Raw genomic sequence first — 19,567 nt, 5'->3', positions numbered from 1 at the left:
AGTATTCAGTCTGCTGTCTTCCTCAGAGCCCACTCTACAACAGGTCAGCAGATTGGAGGCAGACTGGAGGAGAACAGGGTGGAGGCAGCCTTCAGCAGACAGGAGGAGAACAGGGTGGAGGAGAACAGGGTGGAGGCAGCCTTCAGCATACTGGAGGAGAACAGGGTGGAGGAGAACAGGGTGGAGGCAGCCTTCAGCAGACTGGAGGAGAACAGGGTGGAGGCAGCCTTCAGCAGGCTGGAGGAGAACAGGGTGGAGGTAGCCTTCAGGAGACTGGAGGAGAACAGGGTGGAGGCAGCCTTCAGCAGACTGGAGGAGAACAGGGTGGAGGCAGCCTTCAGCAGGCTGGAGGAGAACAGGGTGGAGGTAGCTTCAGGAGACTGGAGGAGAACAGGGTGGAGGCAGCCTTCAGAATACTGGAGGAGAACAGGTTGGAGGCAGCCTTCAGCAGACTGGAGGAGAACAGGGTGGAGGCAGCCTTCAGCAGACTGGAGGAGAACAGGGTGGAGGCAGACTTCAGCAGACTGGAGGAGAACAGGGTGGAGGCAGCCTTCAGCAGACTGGAGGAGAACAGGGTGGAGGCAGCCTTCAGCATACTGGAGGAGAACAGGGTGGAGGCAGCCTTCAGCAGACTGGAGGAGAACAGGGTGGAGGCAGCATTCAGCAGACTGGAGGAGAACAGGGTGGAGGCAGCCTTCAGCAGACTGGAGGAGAACAGGGTTGAGGCAGCCTTCAGCATTCTGGAGGAGAACAGGGTGGAGGAGAACAGGGTGGAGGCAGCCTTCAGCAGACTGGAGGAGAACATGGTGGAGGAGAACAGGTTGGAGGCAGCCTTCAGCAGGCTGGAGGAGAACAGGGTGGAGACAGCCTTCAGCAGACTGGAGGAGAACAGGGTGGAGGAGAACAGGGTGTAGGCAGCCTTCAGCAGACTGGAGGAGAACAGGGTGGAGGAGAACAGGGTGGAGGCAGCCTTCAGCAGACTGGAGGAGAACAGGGTGGAGGAAGCCTTCAGCATACTGGAGGAGAACAGGGTGGAGGAAGCCTTCAGCAGACTGGGGGAGAACAGGGTGGAGGAGAACAGGGTGGAGGCAGCCTTCAGCATACTGGAGGAGATCAGGGTGGAGGCAGCCTTCAGCAAGCTGGAGGAGAACAGGGTGGAGGAGAACAGGGTGGTGGCAGCCTTCAGCAGACTGGAGGCGAACAGGGTGGAGGCAGCCTTCAGCAGGGTGGAGGAGAACAGGGTGAAGGCAGCCTTCAGCAGACTGGAGGAGAACAGGGTGGAGGCAGCCTTCAGCAGACTGGAGGAGAACAGGGTGGAGGCAGCCTTCAGGAGACTGGAGGAGAACAGGGTGGAGGCAGCCTTCAGCAGACTGGAGGAGAACAGGGTGGAGGCAGCCTTCAGGAGACTGGATGAGAACAGGGTGGAGGAAGCCTTCAGCATTCTGGAGGAGAACAGGGTGGAGGAGAACAGGGTGGAGGCAGCCTTCAGCAGCCTGGAGGAGAACAGGGTGGAGACAGCCTTCAGCAGACTGGAGGAGAACAGGGTGGAGGCAGCCTTCAGGAGACTGGAGGAGAACAGGGTGGAGGAGAACAGGGTGAAGGCAGCCTTCAGCAGACTGGAGGAGAACAGGGTGGAGGCAGCCTTCAGCAGACTGGAGGAGAACAGGGTGGAGGCAGCCTTCAGCAGACAGGAGGAGAACAGGTTGAAGGTAGCCTTCAGCAGACTGGAGGAGAACATGGTGGACGAGAACAGAGTGGAAGCAGCCTTCAGCAGGCTGGAGGAGAACAGGGTGGAGGCAGCCTTCAGCAGCCTGGAGGAGAACAGGGTGGAGGCAGCCTTCAGGAGACTGGAGGAGAACAGGGTGGAGGAGAACAGGGTGAAGGCAGCCTTCAGCAGACTGGAGGAGAACAGGGTGGAGGCAGCCTTCAGCAGACTGGAGGAGAACAGGGTGGAGGCAGCCTTCAGCAGACAGGAGGAGAACAGGGTGAAGGTAGCCTTCAGCAGACTGGAGGAGAACATGGTGGAGGAGAACAGAGTGGAGGCAGCCTTCAGCAGGCTGGAGGAGAACAGGGTGGAGGCAGCCTTCAGCAGACAGGATGAGAACAGGGTGAAGGTAGCCTTTAGCAGACTGGAGGAGAACATGGTGGAGGAGAACAGAGTGGAGGCAGCCTTCAGCAGGCTGGAGGAGAACAGGGTGGAGGCAGCCTTCAGCAGGCTGGAGGAGAACAGGCTGGAGGAGAACAGTAAAGAGAGTTCTGTCTCTGTCAAGAGTCCAGCAATAACCAGTTAAAGCCCCTATAACTCAAATATCCAGGTCCAGGTTAACCGGTTAAAGCCCCTATAACTCAAATATCCAGGTCCAGATTACCAGTTAAAGCCCCTATAACTCAAATATCCACTTCCAGGTTACCAGTTAAAGCTCCTATAACTCAAATATCCAGGTCCAGGTTACCAGTTAAAGCCCCTATAACTCAAATATCCAGTCAAATAATTCCTGTGAGAAAGCAGAATGCTAAACAGTTACACAGCCTGTTGCTAGGAAAAGATTGGACCAGTGAATTCCAGTGAAAGCAGTGAAGAGTGTTCCCTTGCAATCAGGACAGAACCAGAGTCAGAGTGGCAGCAGGTCAGGAGGGAAGGAGAGCAGTAGAACGGGCCAAGTGCCAGGTAGTGTATCTAAAGACAGGTCAGGTGTAGCCTCTAGCAGCAGGTCAGATAACAACAGGTCAGATAACAACAGGTCAGATAAAAACAGGCCAGGTGTAGCCTCTACCAGCAGGTCAGATAACAACAGGTCAGATAACAACAGGTCAGATGTAGCCTCTAGCAGCAGGTCAGATAACAACAGGTCAGATAACAACAGGTCAGGTGTAGCCTCTAGCAGCAGGTCAGATAACAACAGGTCAGGTGTAGCCTCTAGCAGCAGGTCAGATAACAACAGGTCAGATAACAACAGGTCAGATAACAACAGGTCAGATAACAACAGGTCAGATAATAACAGGTCAGGTTCAGCCTCTAGCAGCAGGTCAGATAACAACAGGTCACAGCGCTCCTCCTTCAATACATTCAAGCCCAATACTACATCCAGGTCCACTACTACATCCAGGTCCATTACTACATCCAGGTCCACTACTACATCCAGGTCCACTACTACATCCAGATCTACTACTACATCCAGGTCCACTACTACATCCAGGTCCACTACTACATCCAGATTTACTACTACATCCAGGTCCACTACTACATCCAGGTCCACTACTACATCCACGTCTACTACTACATCCAGGTCCACTACTACATCCAGATTTACTACTACATCCAGGTCCACTACTACATCCAGATTTACTACTACATCCAGATTTACTACTACATCGAGGTCCACTACTACATCCAGGTCCACTACTACATCCAGGTCCACTACTACATCCAAGTCCACTACTACATCCAGATGTACTACTACATCCAGGGCCACTACTACATCCAGATTTACTACTACATCCAGATTTACTACTACATCCAGGTCCACTACTACATCCAGGTCAACTACTACATCCAGATTTACTACTACATCCAGATTTACTCCTACATCCAGGTCCAATACTACATCCAGGTCCACTACTACATCCAGGTCAACTACTACATCCAGATTTACTACTACATCCCGATTTACTACTACATCCAGGTCCACTACTACATCCAGGTCCACTACTACATCCAGGTCCACTACTACATCCAGGTCCACTACTACATCCAGATCTACTACTACATCCAGGTCCACTACTACATCCAGGTCCACTACTACATCCAGATTTACTACTACATCCAGGTCCACTACTACATCCAGGTCCACTACTACATCCAGGTCTACTACTACATCCAGGTCCACTACTACATCCAGATTTACTACTACATCCAGGTCCACTACTACATCCAGATTTACTACTACATCCAGATTTACTACTACATCGAGGTCCACTACTACATCCACGTCCACTACTACATCCAGGTCCACTACTACATCCAAGTCCACTACTACATCCAGATGTACTACTACATCCAGGGCCACTACTACATCCAGATTTACTACTACATCCAGGTCCACTACTACATCCAGGTCAACTACTACATCCAGATTTACTACTACATCCAGATTTACTACTACATCCAGGTCCAATACTACATCCAGGTCCACTACAACATCCAGGTCAACTACTACATCCAGATTTACTACTACATCCCGATTTACTACTACATCCAGGTCCACTACTACATCCAGGTCCACTACTACATCCAGATTTACTACTACATCCAGGTCCACTACTACATCCAGGTCCAATACTACATCCAGGTCCAATACTACATCCAGATTTACTACTACATCCAGGTCCAATACTACATCCAGATTTACTACTACATCCTGGTCCAATACTACATCCAGATTTACTACTACATCCAGGTCCAATACTACATCCAGGTCCACTACTACATCCAGGTCCACTACTACATCCATGTCCACTACTACATCCAGGTCTACTACTACATCCAGGTCTACTACTACATCCAGGTCCACTCCTACATCCAGGTCCAATACTACATCCAGGTCCACTACTACATCCAGGTCTACTACTACATACAGGTCCAATACTACACCCAGGTCTACTACTACATCCAGATTTACTACTATATCCAGGTCTACTACTACATCCAGGTCCAATACTACATCCAGATGTACTACTACATCCATATTTACTACTACATCCAGGTCCAATACTACATCCATGTCCAATACTACATCCAGGTCCAATACTACATCCAGGTCTACTACTACATCCAGATTTACTACTACATCCAGATTTACTACTACATCTAGATCTACTACTACATCCAGGTCTTGTAGAGACGTGAGAGCAGAGGTTGAGCAGGCCGGCAGAGAGAAGAAGAGAAGGAGATGGAAGGAAGAGAGGAGGAGCAGTAGGCCGGCTGCAGGACAGGAGAAGGAATGCAGTCAGGTTGCAGGGTCCAACATGGCCCCCGTCATGGAGACCAAGCCTAGTTTGTAAAACTTTACACTTGTTGATCTTTAGTGCATGAGCCGTTGTGATTGGCTGTGATGTGACTTAACTGTAGCTGTCATTCTGTCGTTGTCATCTCTGTGTCCTGTCCAACCAGTCTTAGGAGATGTATTAACTGTCCAACCAGACTTAGGAGATGTATTAACTGTCCAACCAGTCTTAGGAGATGTATTAACTGGCCAACCAGTCTTAGGAGATGTATTAACTGTCCAACCAGACTTAGGAGATGTATTAACTGTCCAACCAGTCTTAGGAGATGTATTAACTGTCCCACCAGTCTTAGGAGATGTATTAACTGTCCAACCAGTCTTAGGAGATGTATTAACTGTCCAACCAGTCTTAGGAGATGTATTAAGTGTCCAACCAGTCTTAGGAGATGTATTAACTGTCCAACCAGTTTTAGGAGATGTATTAACTGGCCAACCAGTCTAAGGAGATGCATTAACTGTCCAACCAGTCTTAGGAGATGTATTAACTGTCCAGCCAGTCTTAGGAGATGTATTAACTGTCCAACCAGTCTTAGGAGATGTATTAACTGTCCAACCAGTCTTAGGAGATGTATTAACTGGCCAACCAGTCTTAGGAGATGTATTAACTGGCCAACCAGTCTTAGGAGATGTATTAACTGTCCAACCAGTCTTAGGAGATGTATTAACTGTCCAACCAGTCTTAGGAGATGTATTAACTGTCCATCCAGTCTTAGGAGATGTATTAACTGGCCAACCAGTCTTAGGAGATGTATTAACTGTCCAACCAGTCTTAGGAGATGTATTAACTGTCCATCCAGTCTTAGGAGATGTATTAACTGTCCAACCAGTCTTAGGAGATGTATTAACTGGCCAACCAGTCTTAGGGGATGTATTAACTGGCCAACCAGTCTTAGGAGATGTATTAACTGTCCAACCAGTCTTAGGAGATGTATTAACTGTCCAACCAGTCTTAGGAGATGTATTAACTGTCCATCCAGTCTTAGGAGATGTAATAACTGGCCAACCAGTCTTAGGAGATGTATTAACTGTCCATCCAGTCTTAGGAGATGTATTAACTGTCCAACCAGTCTTAGGAGATGTATTAACTGTCCAACCAGTCTTAGGAGATGTATTAAGTGTCCAACCAGTCTTAGGAGATGTATTAACTGTCCAACCAGTCTTAGGAGATGTATTAACTGGCCAACCAGTCTAAGGAGATGCATTAACTGTCCAACCAGTCTTAGGAGATGTATTAACTGTCCAGCCAGTCTTAGGAGATGTATTAACTGTCCAACCAGTCTTAGGAGATGTATTAACTGTCCAACCAGTCTTAGGAGATGTATTAACTGGCCAACCAGTCTTAGGAGATGTATTAACTGTCCAACCAGTCTTAGGAGATGTATTAACTGTCCATCCAGTCTTAGGAGATGTATTAACTGGCCAACCAGTCTTAGGAGATGTATTAACTGTCCATCCAGTCTTAGGAGATGTATTAACTGGCCAACCAGTCTTAGGAGATGTATTAACTGTCCATCCAGTCTTAGGAGATGTATTAACTGTCCAACCAGTCTTAGGAGATGTGTTAACTGGCCAACCAGTCTTAGGGGATGTATTAACTGGCCAACCAGTCTTAGGAGATGTATTAACTGTCCAACCAGTCTTAGGAGATGTATTAACTGTCCATCAAGTCTTAGGAGATGTAATAACTGGCCAACCAGTCTTAGGAGATGTATTAACTGTCCATCCAGTCTTAGGAGATGTATTAACTGGCCAACCAGTCTTAGGAGATGTATTAACTGTCCATCCAGTCTTAGGAGATGTATTAACTGGCCAACCAGTCTTAGGAGATGTATTAACTGTCCATCCAGTCTTAGGAGATGTATTAACTGTCCAACCAGTCTTAGGAGATGTATTAACTGGCAAACCAGTCTTAGGGGATGTATTAACTGGCCAACCAGTCTTAGGAGATGTATTAACTGTCCAACCAGTCTTAGGAGATGTATTAACTGTCCATCAAGTCTTAGGAGATGTAATAACTGGCCAACCAGTCTTAGGAGATGTATTAACTGTCCATCCAGTCTTAGGAGATGTATTAACTGTCCAACCAGTCTTAGGAGATGTATTAACTGGCCAACCAGTCTTAGGAGATGTATTAACTGGCCAACCAGACTTAGGAGATGTATTAACTGGCCAACCAGTCTTAGGAGATGTATTAACTGGCCAACCAGTCTTTGGAAGAAGTAGGAAGTAGGAAACAGGAAGTAGGAAGTAGGAACAGGAAGTAGGAAGTAGTAAACAGGAAGTAGGAAGTGGGAACCGGAAGTAGGAAGTAGGAACAGGATGTAGGAAACCGGAAGTAGGAAACAGTAGTCAGGTGCTGCAGCATGATAGTGACCAGAGCGCTGTACAGACGAGTCGTCTCTGGCCTATGTAGAGCTGTGCTGAGTCTGTATCAGTCTAGTAGAATAGCAGTATCAGACAGGTGACCGTGGTCCAGTCTCCTCCAGCATACACAGACACACAGGTTACTGGCATGTCTACTTTCATTTCACGCTGAAACACGTTTGGCCTTGAACACCAAGCTCCACACTATAGAGCTAGTGACATGTGAATTGGGGTGGTTTTGTTTCTGTAATGATTTGATTGCCTGGTAGACTGGCTGGTTACATACCTAACACCCACTCAACAACAGATACTGGTCTGCTACTGGAACTGTCTACGTGCCTTTGTCTTGCCATTGGATCCTCACAATTCTACCTGTTTCTATCTGGCTTCTTATTTGGAAAGGTGCAGCCAGGTACTCCAAAATGTAGAGCGTTTACTATGATCTTACTATATCCAGAGACCTCTGAATTGATGAGGAGAATCTGGCGAGGAAAAGGTATGTTCTGTTTCTGTTAAATACACAGTGATGAGATGATAACATGGTGTTGTCTGCCCCCACCAGGCCCTCAGAGCCCCTGTGAGAGGACTGACCTACGGATGGCCATAGTGGCAGATCACCTGGGTCTGAGCTGGACTGGTAAGAACACGGTAGCAGGTCTCCCCTGGAGGACGGCAGTAGAATGGCAGTCTCTCTTCTACATAACGTACCAGCCACACACACACCATTACCCCACATGCTGACTGGAGGACGACAGTAGAATGGCAGTCTCTCTTCTACATAACGTACCAGCTACACACACACCATTACCCCACACACTGACTGGAGACGGCTAGAATACATCAATGGTCCACATTAGATTTCAGATTGTGACACCACAGTGTTCCTGTTGATGACTGAGCTGGGTAGTCTGTTCAATCTGGAGGTGACTGTCATTATTATCAGGAGGGAAAGGGAGTGTCATGGCAGGGTGCCCAGCTCCCCTCCCCGCCTGCACTGCGGCATTACGCACATGTCTGTCTGGGGGAGAGTCCCCTCCCTGCCTGCACTGCGGCATTACGCACATGTCTGTCTGGGGGAGAGGACGGGAGGGAGGAGAGAAAAGCAAAGGAAATGAAGAGACAGGAGAGTAGAGGAGAGGGAAGGAGAGTTAAAGAGAGGAGAGGAGAGGAAAAGAGAGGACGGGAGGAAAGAAAAGGAAATGAAGACGAGAGGAGAGGAAAGGGAGGAGAGGAGAGAAGGTAAAGAAAGGGAAATGAAGACAGGAGAGGAGAGGAAAGGAGGGGAGAGGAAAAGAGAGGAGAGGAGGTAAAGAAAGGGAAATGAAGACAGGAGAGGAGAGGAAAAGAGAGGAGAGGAGAGGAAAAGAGAGGAGAGGAAAGGAGAGGAGAGGAGAGGAAAGGAGGGGAGAGGAGGTAAAGAAAGGGAAATGAAGACAGGAGAGGAGAGGAAAAGAGAGGAGAGGAGGTAAAGAAAGGGAAATGAAGACAGGAGAGGAGGGGAAAGGGAGGAGAGTAGTCTAATCCATATTTAATGTGTTTCTGTTTCAGAGCTTGCCAGGGAAATGGATTTCTCTGTAGATGAGATCAATCACATCCGTGTGGATAACCCCAACTCTCTCACCGCTCAGAGTTTCATGCTTTTAAAGAAATGGGTTAGCAGAGATGGTAAAAATACCACAAGTAGGTATCCCATTTCCTCCGTGAACTGAAGACTTGTTCTATGTAACTAGTCATTACTGAAAACACAGATTACCCCTGTAACAGTAACACCGCACAGGGCACTACACAGAGCTGTCTCAGGTCATTACTCTACACAGAGCTGTCTCAGGTCATTACACTACACAGAGCTGTCTCAGGTCATTACACTACACAGAGCTGTCTCAGGTCACTACTCTACACAGAGCTGTCTCAGGTCATTAATCTACACAGAGCTGTCTCAGGTCATTACACTACACAGAGCTGTCTCAGATCATTACTCTACACAGAGCTGTCTCAGGTCATTACTCTACACAGAGCTGTCTCAGGTCATTACACTACACAGAGCTGTCTCAGGTCATTACACTACACAGAGCTGTCTCAGGTCACTACTCTACACAGAGCTGTCTCAGGTCATTAATCTACACAGAGCTGTCTCAGGTCATTACTATACACAGAGCTGTCTCTGGTCATTACACTACACAGAGCTGTCTCAGGTCATTACTCTACACAGAGCTGTCTCAGGTCATTACACTACACAGAGCTGTCTCAGGTCATTACACTACACAGAGCTGTCTCAGGTCATTACTCTACACAGAGCTGTCTCAGGTCATTACACTACACAGAGCTGTCTCAGGTCATTACACTACACAGAGCTGTCTCAGGTCATTACACTACACAGAGCTGTCTCAAGTCATTGCACTACACAGAGCTGTCTCAGGTCATTACTCTACACAGAGCTGTCTCAGATCATTGCTCTACACAGAGCTGTCTCAGGTCATTACTCTACACAGAGCTGTCTCAGGTCATTACACTACACAGAGCTGTCTCAGGGCATTACTCTACACAGAGCTGTCTCAGGTCATTACACTACACTGAGCTGTCTCAGGTCATTGCTCTACACAGAGCTGTCTCAGGTCATTACACAGAGCTGTCTCAGGTCATTACATTACACAGAACTGTCTCAGCTCATTACTCTACACAGATCTGTCTCAGGTCATTACACTACACAGAGCTGTCTCAGGTCATTACACTACACAGAGCTGTCTCAGGTCACTACTCTACACAGAGCTGTCTCAGGTCATTAATCTACACAGAGCTGTCTCAGGTCATTACACTACACAGAGCTGTCTCAGGTCATTACACTACACAGAGCTGTCTCAGCTCATTACTCTACACAGAGCTGTCTCAGGTCATTACACTACACAGAGCTGTCTCAGGTCATTACACTACACAGAGCTGTCTCAGGTCACTACTCTACACAGAGCTGTCTCAGGTCATTAATCTACACAGAGCTGTCTCAGGTCATTAATCTACACAGAGCTGTCTCAGGTCATTACTATACACAGAGCTGTCTCTGGTCATTACACTACACAGAGCTGTCTCAGGTCATCACTCTACACAGAGCTGTCTCAGGTCATTACACTACACAGAGCTGTCTCAGGTCATTACACTACACAGAGCTGTCTCAGGTCATTACTCTACACAGAGCTGTCTCAGGTCATTACACTACACAGAGCTGTCTCAGGTCATTACACTACACAGAGCTGTCTCAGGTCATTACTCTACACAGAGCTGTCTCAGGTCATTACACTACACAGAGCTGTCTCAGGTCATTACACTACACAGAGCTGTCTCAGGTCATTACTCTACACAGAGCTGTCTCAGGTCATTACACAGAGCTGTCTCAGGTCATTACACTACACAGAGCTGTCTCAGCTCATTACTGTACACAGAGCTGTCTCAGGTCATTACACTACACAGAGCTGTCTCAGGTCATTACACTACACAGAGCTGTCTCAGGTCACTACTCTACACAGAGCTGTCTCAGGTCATTAATCTACACAGAGCTGTCTCAGGTCATTACTCTACACAGAGCTGTCTCTGGTCATTACACTACACAGAGCTGTCTCAGATCATTACTCTACACAGAGCTTTCTCAGGTCATTACTCTACACAGAGCTGTCTCAGGTCATTACTCTACACAGAGCTGTCTCAGGTCATTACACTACACAGAGCTGTCTCAGGTCATTACTCTACACAGAGCTGTCTCAGGTCATTACACTACACAGAGCTGTCTCAGGTCATTACACTACACAGAGCTGTCTCAAGTCATTACACTACACAGAGCTGTCTCAGGTCATTACTCTACACAGAGCTGTCTCAGGTCATTACACTACACAGAGCTGTCTCAGGTCATTACTCTACACAGAGTTGTCTCAGGTCATTACTCAACACAGAGCTGTCTCAGGTCATTACACTACACAGAGCTGTCTCAGGTCATTACACTACACAGAGCTGTCTCAGGTCATTACTCTACACAGAGCTGTCTCAGGTCATTACACTACACAGAGCTGTCTCAGGTCATTACTCTACACAGAGCTGTCTCAGGTCATTACACTACAGAGAGCTGTCTCAGGTCATTACACTACACAGAGCTGTCTCAGGTCATTACACTACACAGAGCTGTCTCAGGTCATTACACTACACAGAGCTGTCTCAGGTCATTACACTACACAGAGCTGTCTCAGGTCATTACAAAACACACACTCAGGCCATTACACTACACAGAGCTGTCTCAGGTCATTACTCTACACAGAGCTGTCTCAGGTCATTACATTACACAGAGCTGTCTCAGGTCATTACTCTACACAGAGCTATCTCAGGTCATTACACTCCACAGAGCTGTCTCCGGTCATTACTCTACACAGAGCTGTCTCAGGTCATTACACTACACAGAGCTGTCTCAGGTCATTACACTACACAGAGCTGTCTCAGGTCATTACACTACACAGACTCAGGTCATTACACTACACAGAGCTGTCAGGTCATTACTCTACACAGAGCTGTCTCAGGTCATTACACTACACAGAGCTGTCTCAGGTCATTACACTGCACAGAGCTGTCTCAGGTCATTACTCAACACAGAGCTGTCTCAGGTCATTACACTACACATAGCTGTCTCAGGTCATTGCTCTACACAGAGCTGTCTCAGGTCATTACACTACACAGAGCTCTCTCAGGTCATTACATTGCACAGAGCTGTCTCAGGTCATTACTCTACACAGAGCTGTCTCAGGTCATTACTCTACACAGAGCTGTCTCAGGTCATTACTCTACACATAGCTCTTTCAGGTCATTACACTACAGAGAGCTGTCTCAGGTCATTACACTACACAGAGCTGTCTCAGGTCATTGCTCTACACAGTGCTGTCTCAGGTCATTACACAGAGCTGTCTCAGGTCATTACACTACACAGAGCTGTCTCAGGTCATTACTCTACACAGAGCTGTCTCAGGTCATTACTCTACACAGAGCTGTCTCAGGTCATTACACTACACAGAGCTGTCTCAGGTCATTACACTACACAGAGCTGTCTCAGGTCATTACACTACACAGACTCAGGTCATTACACTACACAGAGCTGTCTCAGGTCATTACTCTACACAGAGCTGTCTCAGGTCATTACACTACACAGAGCTGTCTCAGGTCATTACACTGCACAGAGCTGTCTCAGGTCATTACTCAACACAGAGCTGTCTCAGGTCATTACACTTCACAGAGCTGTCTCAGGTCATTACACTACACAGACTCAGGTCATTACACTACACAGAGCTGTCTCATGTCATTGCTCTACACAGAGCTGTCTCAGGTCATTACACTACGCAGAGCTGTCTCAGGTCATTACATTGCACAGAGCTGTCTCAGGTCATTACTCTACACAGAGCTGTCTCAGGTCATTACTCTACACAGAGCTGTCTCAGGTCATTACTCTACACAGAGCTCTCTCAGATCATTACTCTACACAGAGCTGTCTCAGGTCATTACTCTACACAGAGCTGTCTCAGGTCATTACACTACACAGAGCTGTCTCAGGTCATTACACTACACAGAGCTGTCTCAGGTCATTACTCTACACAGAGCTGTCTCAGGTCAATACACTACACAGAGCTGTCTCAGGTCATTACACTACACAGTGCTGTCTCAGGTCATTACACTACACAGAGCTGTCTCAAGTCATTGCACTACACAGAGCTGTCTCAGGTCATTACTCTACACAGAGCTGTCTCAGATCATTGCTCTACACAGAGCTGTCTCAGGTCATTACTCTACACAGAGCTGTCTCAGGTCATTACACTACACAGAGCTGTCTCAGGTCATTACTCTACACAGAGCTGTCTCAGGTCATTACACTACACAGAGCTGTCTCAGGTCAATGCTCTACACAGAGCTGTCTCAGGTCATTACACAGAGCTGTCTCAGGTCATTACACTACACAGAACTGTCTCAGCTCATTACTCTACACAGAGCTGTCTCAGGTCATTACACTACACAGAGCTGTCTCAGGTCATTACACTACACAGAGCTGTCTCAGGTCACTACTCTACACAGAGCTGTCTCAGGTCATTAATCTACACAGAGCTGTCTCAGGTCATTACTCTACACAGAGCTGTCTCTGGTCATTACACTACACAGAGCTGTCTCAGATCATTACACTACACAGAGCTGTCTCAGGTCATTACACTACACAGAGCTGTCTCAGGTCATTACTCTACACAGAGCTGTCTCTGGTCATTACACTACACAGAGCTGTCTCAGATCATTGCTCTACACAGAGCTGTCTCAGGTCATTACTCTACACAGAGCTGTCTCAGGTCATTACACTACACAGAGCTGTCTCAGGTCATTACTCTACACAGAGCTGTCTCAGGTCATTACACTACACAGAGCTGTCTCAGGTCATTGCTCTACACAGAGCTGTCTCAGGTCATTACACAGAGCTGTCTCAGGTCATTACACTACACAGAGCTGTCTCAGGTCATTACACTACACAGAGCTGTCTCAGGTCATTACACTACACAGAGCTGTCTCAGGTCATTACTCTACACAGAGCTGTCTCAGGTCAATACACTACACAGAGCTGTCTCAGGTCATTACACTACACAGAGCTGTTTTAGGTCATTACACTACACAGAGCTGTCTCAGGTCATTACACTACACAGAGCTGTCTCAGGTCATTACTCTACACAGAGCTGTCTCAGGTCATTAATCTACACAGAGCTGTCTCAGGTCATTACTCTACACAGAGCTGTCTCTGGTCATTAAACTACACAGAGCTGTCTCAGATCATTACACTACACAGAGCTGTCTCAGGTCATTACACTACACAGAGCTGTCTCAGGTCATTACTCTACACAGAGCTGTCTCTGGTCATTACACTACACAGAGCTGTCTCAGATCATTGCTCTACACAGAGCTGTCTCAGGTCATTACTCTACACAGAGCTGTCTCAGGTCATTACACTACACAGAGCTGTCTCAGGTCATTACTCTACACAGAGCTGTCTCAGGTCATTACACTACACAGAGCTGTCTCAGGTCATTGCTCTACACAGAGCTGTCTCAGGTCATTACACAGAGCTGTCTCAGGTCATTACACTACACAGAGCTGTCTCAGGTCATTACACTACACAGAGCTGTCTCAGCTCATTACTCTACACAGAGCTGTCTCAGGTCATTACACTACACAGAGCTGTCTCAGGTCATTACACTACACAGAGCTGTCTCAGGTCACTACTCTACAAAGAGCTGTCTCAGGTCATTAATCTACACAGAGCTGTCTCAGGTCATTACTATACACAGAGCTGTCTCTGGTCATTACACTACACAGAGCTGTCTCAGATCATTACTCTACACAGAGCTGTCTCAGGTCATTACTCTACACAGAGCTGTCTCAGGTCATTACACTACACAGAGCTGTCTCAGGTCATTACACTACACAGAGCTGTCTCAGGTCATTACTCTACACAGAGCTGTCTCAGGTCATTACACTACACAGAGCTGTCTCAGGTCATTACACTACACAGAGCTGTCTCAGGTCATTACACTACACAGAGCTGTCTCAAGTCATTGCACTACACAGAGCTGTCTCAGGTCATTACTCTACACAGAGCTGTCTCAGATCATTGCTCTACACAGAGCTGTCTCAGGTCATTACTCTACACAGAGCTGTCTCAGGTCATTACACTACACAGAGCTGTCTCAGGTCATTACTCTACACAGAGCTGTCTCAGGTCATTACACTACACAGAGCTGTCTCAGGTCATTGCTCTACACAGAGCTGTCTCAGGTCATTACACAGAGCTGTCTCAGGTCATTACACTACACAGAGCTGTCTCAGCTCATTACTCTACACAGAGCTGTCTCAGGTCATTACACTACACAGAGCTGTCTCAGGTCATTACACTACACAGAGCTGTCTCAGGTCACTACTCTACACAGAGCTGTCTCAGGTCATTAATCTACACAGAGCTGTCTCAGGTCATTACTCTACACAGAGCTGTCTCTGGTCATTACACTACACAGAGCTGTCTCAGATCATTACTCTACACAGAGCTGTCTCAGGTCATTACTCTACACAGAGCTGTCTCAGGTCATTACTCTACACAGAGCTGTCTCAGGTCATTACACTACACAGAGCTGTCTCAGGTCATTACTCTACACAGAGCTGTCTCAGGTCATTACTCTACACAGAGCTGTCTCAGGTCATTACAATACACAGAGCTGTCTCAGGTCATTACTCTACACAGAGCTGTCTCAGGTCATTACACTACACAGAGCTGTCTCAGGTCATTACACTACACAGAGCTGTCTCAGGTCATTACACTACACAGAGCTGTCTCAAGTCATTACACTACACAGAGCTGTCTCAGGTCATTACTCTACACAGAGCTGTCTCAGGTCATTACACTACACAGAGCTGTCTCAGGTCATTACTCTACACAGAGTTGTCTCAGGTCATTACTCAACACAGAGCTGTCTCAGGTCATTACACTACACAGAGCTGTCTCAGGTCATTACACTACACAGAGCTGTCTCTGGTCATTACTCTACACAGAGCTGTCTCAGGTCATTACACTACACAGAGCTGTCTCAGGTCATTACTCTACACAGCGCTGTGTCAGGTCATTACACTACAGAGAGCTGTCTCAGGTCATTACACTACACAGAGCTGTCTCAGGTCATTACACTACACAGAGCTGTCTCAGGTCATTACACTACACAGAGCTGTCTCAGGTCATTACAATACACAGACTCAGGTAATTACACTACACAGAGCTGTCTCAGGTCATTACTCTACACAGAGCTGTCTCAGGTCATTACATTACACAGAGCTGTCTCAGGTCATTACTCTACACAGAGCTATCTCAGGTCATTACACTCCACAGAGCTGTCTCCGGTCATTACTCTACACAGAGCTGTCTCAGGTCATTACACTACACAGAGCTGTCTCAGGTCATTACACTACACAGAGCTGTCTCAGGTCATTACACTACACAGACTCAGGTCATTACACTACACAGAGCTGTCTCAGGTCATTACTCTACACAGAGCTGACTCAGCTCACTACACTACACAGAGCTGTCTCAGGTCATTACTCTACACAGAGCTGTCTCAGGTCATTACACTACACAGAGCTGTCTCAGGTCATTACACTACACAGAGCTGTCTCAGGTCATTACACTACACAGAGCTGTCTTAGGTCATTACACTACACAGAGCTGTCTCAGGTCATTACAATACACAGACTCAGGTCATTACACTACACAGAGCTGTCTCAGGTCATTACTCTACACAGAGCTGTCTCAGGTCATTACATTACACAGAGCTGTCTCCGGTCATTACTCTACACAGAGCTGTCTCAGGTCATTACACTACACAGAGCTGTCTCAGGTCATTACACTACACAGAGCTGTCTCAGGTCATTACACAGAGCTGTCTCAGGTCATTACACTACACAGAGCTGTCTCAGGTCATTACACTGCACAGAGATGTCTCAGGTCATTACTCAACAAAGAACTGTCTCAGGTCATTACACTTCACAGAGCTGTCTCAGGTCATTACACTACACAGACTCAGGTCATTACACTACACAGAGCTGTCTCAGGTCATTGCTCTACACAGAGCTGTCTCAGGTCATTACTCTACACAGAGCTATCTCAGGTCATTACACTCCACAGAGCTGTCTCCGGTCATTACTCTACACAGAGCTGTCTCAGGTCATTACACTACACAGAGCTGTCTCAGGTCATTAAACTACACAGAGCTGTCTCAGGTCATTACACTACACAGACTGTCTCAGGTCATTACACTGCACAGAGCTGTCTCAAGTCATTACTCAACACAGAGCTGTCTCAGGTCATTACACTTCACAGAGCTGTCTCAGGTCATTACACTACACAGACTCAGGTCATTACACTACACAGAGCTGTCTCAGGTCATTGCTCTACACAGAGCTGTCTCAGGTCATTACACTACACAGAGCTGTCTCAGGTCATTACATTGCACAGAGCTGTCTCAGGTCATTACTCTACACAGAGCTGTCTCAGGTCATTACTCTACACAGAGCTGTCTCAGGTCATTACTCTACACAGAGCTCTCTCAGGTCATTACACTACACAGAGCTGTCTCAGGTCATTACACTACACAGAGCTGTCTCAGGTCATTACACTACACAGAGCTGTCTCAGGTCATTACTCTACACAGAGCTGACTCAGGTCATTACACTACACAGAGCTGTCTCAGGTCATTACTCTACACAGAGCTGTCTCAGGTCATTACACTACACAGAGCTGTCTCAGGTCATTACACTACAGAGAGCTGTCTCAGGTCATTACACTACAGAGAGCTGTCTCAGGTCATTACACTACACAGAGCTCTCTCAGGTCATTACACTACACAGAGCTGTCTCAGGTCATTACAATACACAGACTCAGGTCATTACACTACACAGAGCTGTCTCAGGTCATTACTCTACACAGAGCTATCTCAGGTCATTACACTCCACAGAGCTGTCTCCGGTAATTACTCTACACAGAGCTGTCTCAGGTCATTACACTACACAGAGCTGACTCAGGTCATTACACTACACAGAGCTGTCTCAGGTCATTACACTACACAGACTCAGGTCATTACACTACACAGAGCTGTCTCAGGTCATTACTCTACACAGAGCTGACTCAGGTCATTACACTACACAGAGCTGTCTCAGGTCATTACTCTACACAGAGCTGTCTCAGGTCATTACACTACACAGAGCTGTCTCAGGTCATTACACTACACAGAGCTGTCTCAGGTCATTACACTACACAGAGCTGTCTTAGGTCATTACACTACACAGAGCTGTCTCAAGTCATTACAATACACAGACTCAGGTCATTACACTACACAGAGCTGTCTCAGGTCATTACTCTACACAGAGCTGTCTCAGGTCATTACATTACACAGAGCTGTCTCAGGTCATTACTCTACACAGAGCTATCTCAGGTCATTACACTCCACAGAGCTGTCTCCGGTCATTACTCTACACAGAGCTGTCTCAGGTCATTACACTACACAGAGCTGTCTCAGGTCATTACACTACACAGAGCTGTCTCAGGTCATTACACAGAGCTGTCTCAGGTCATTACACTACACAGAGCTGTCTCAGGTCATTACTCTACACAGAGCTGTCTCAGGTCATTACACTACACAGAGCTGTCTCAGGTCATTACTCAACACAGAGCTGTCTCAGGTCATTACACTTCACAGAGCTGTCTCAGGTCATTACACTACACAGACTCAGGTCATTACACTACACAGAGCTGTCTCAGGTCATTGCTCTACACAGAGCTGTCTCAGGTCATTACACTACACAGAGCTGTCTCAGGTCATTACATTGCACAGAGCTGTCTCAGGTCATTACTCTACACAGAGCTGTCTCAGGTCATTACTCTACACAGAGCTGTCTCAGGTCATTACTCTACACAGAGCTCTCTCAGGTCATTACACTACACAGAGCTGTCTCAGGTCATTACACTACACAGAGCTGTCTCAGGTCATTACACTACACAGAGCTGTCTCAGGTCATTACTCTACACAGAGCTGACTCAGGTCATTACACTACACAGAGCTGTCTCAGGTCATTACTCTACACAGAGCTGTCTCAGGTCATTACACTACACAGAGCTGTCTCAGGTCATTAACCTACAGAGAGCTGTCTCAGGTCATTACACTACAGAGAGCTGTCTCAGGTCATTACACTACACAGAGCTGTCTCAGGTCATTACACTACACAGAGCTGTCTCAGGTCATTACAATACACAGACTCAGGTCATTACACTACACAGAGCTGTCTCAGGTCATTACTCTACACAGAGCTGTCTCAGGTCATTACATTACACAGAGCTGTCTCAGGTCATTACTCTACACAGAGCTATCTCAGGTCATTACACTCCACAGAGCTGTCTCCGGTCATTACTCTACACAGAGCTGTCTCAGGTCATTACACTACACAGAGCTGTCTCAGGTCATTACACTACACAGACTCAGGTCATTACACTACACAGAGCTGCTGTCTCAGGTCATTACTCTACACAGAGCTGTCTCAGGTCATTACACTACACA

General features: G+C 47.1%; 1 protein-coding gene across 14 annotated transcripts in view; it reads left to right on the top strand.

Annotated features, from left to right (window-relative positions):
* LOC106584643 (ankyrin-3) overlaps positions 1-19,567 on the top strand; it is a 110,944-nt gene that overhangs the window by 64,073 nt on the left and 27,304 nt on the right. For all 14 annotated transcript variants that reach the window (XM_045687372.1, XM_045687365.1, XM_045687350.1 and 11 more), the window contains 2 exons: positions 7,990-8,064; positions 8,976-9,107. In XM_045687372.1, the coding sequence (XP_045543328.1) occupies positions 7,990-8,064; positions 8,976-9,107 (207 nt within the window). The remainder of the gene's footprint in view (positions 1-7,989; positions 8,065-8,975; positions 9,108-19,567) is intronic.

This window comes from Salmo salar, chromosome ssa01, assembly GCF_905237065.1.
Source record: "Salmo salar chromosome ssa01, Ssal_v3.1, whole genome shotgun sequence".
Lineage (NCBI taxonomy): Eukaryota > Metazoa > Chordata > Actinopteri > Salmoniformes > Salmonidae > Salmo > Salmo salar.
The sequence above is the reverse complement of the archived record's forward strand: the minus strand, read 5'-3'. Positions and strand labels throughout refer to the sequence as shown.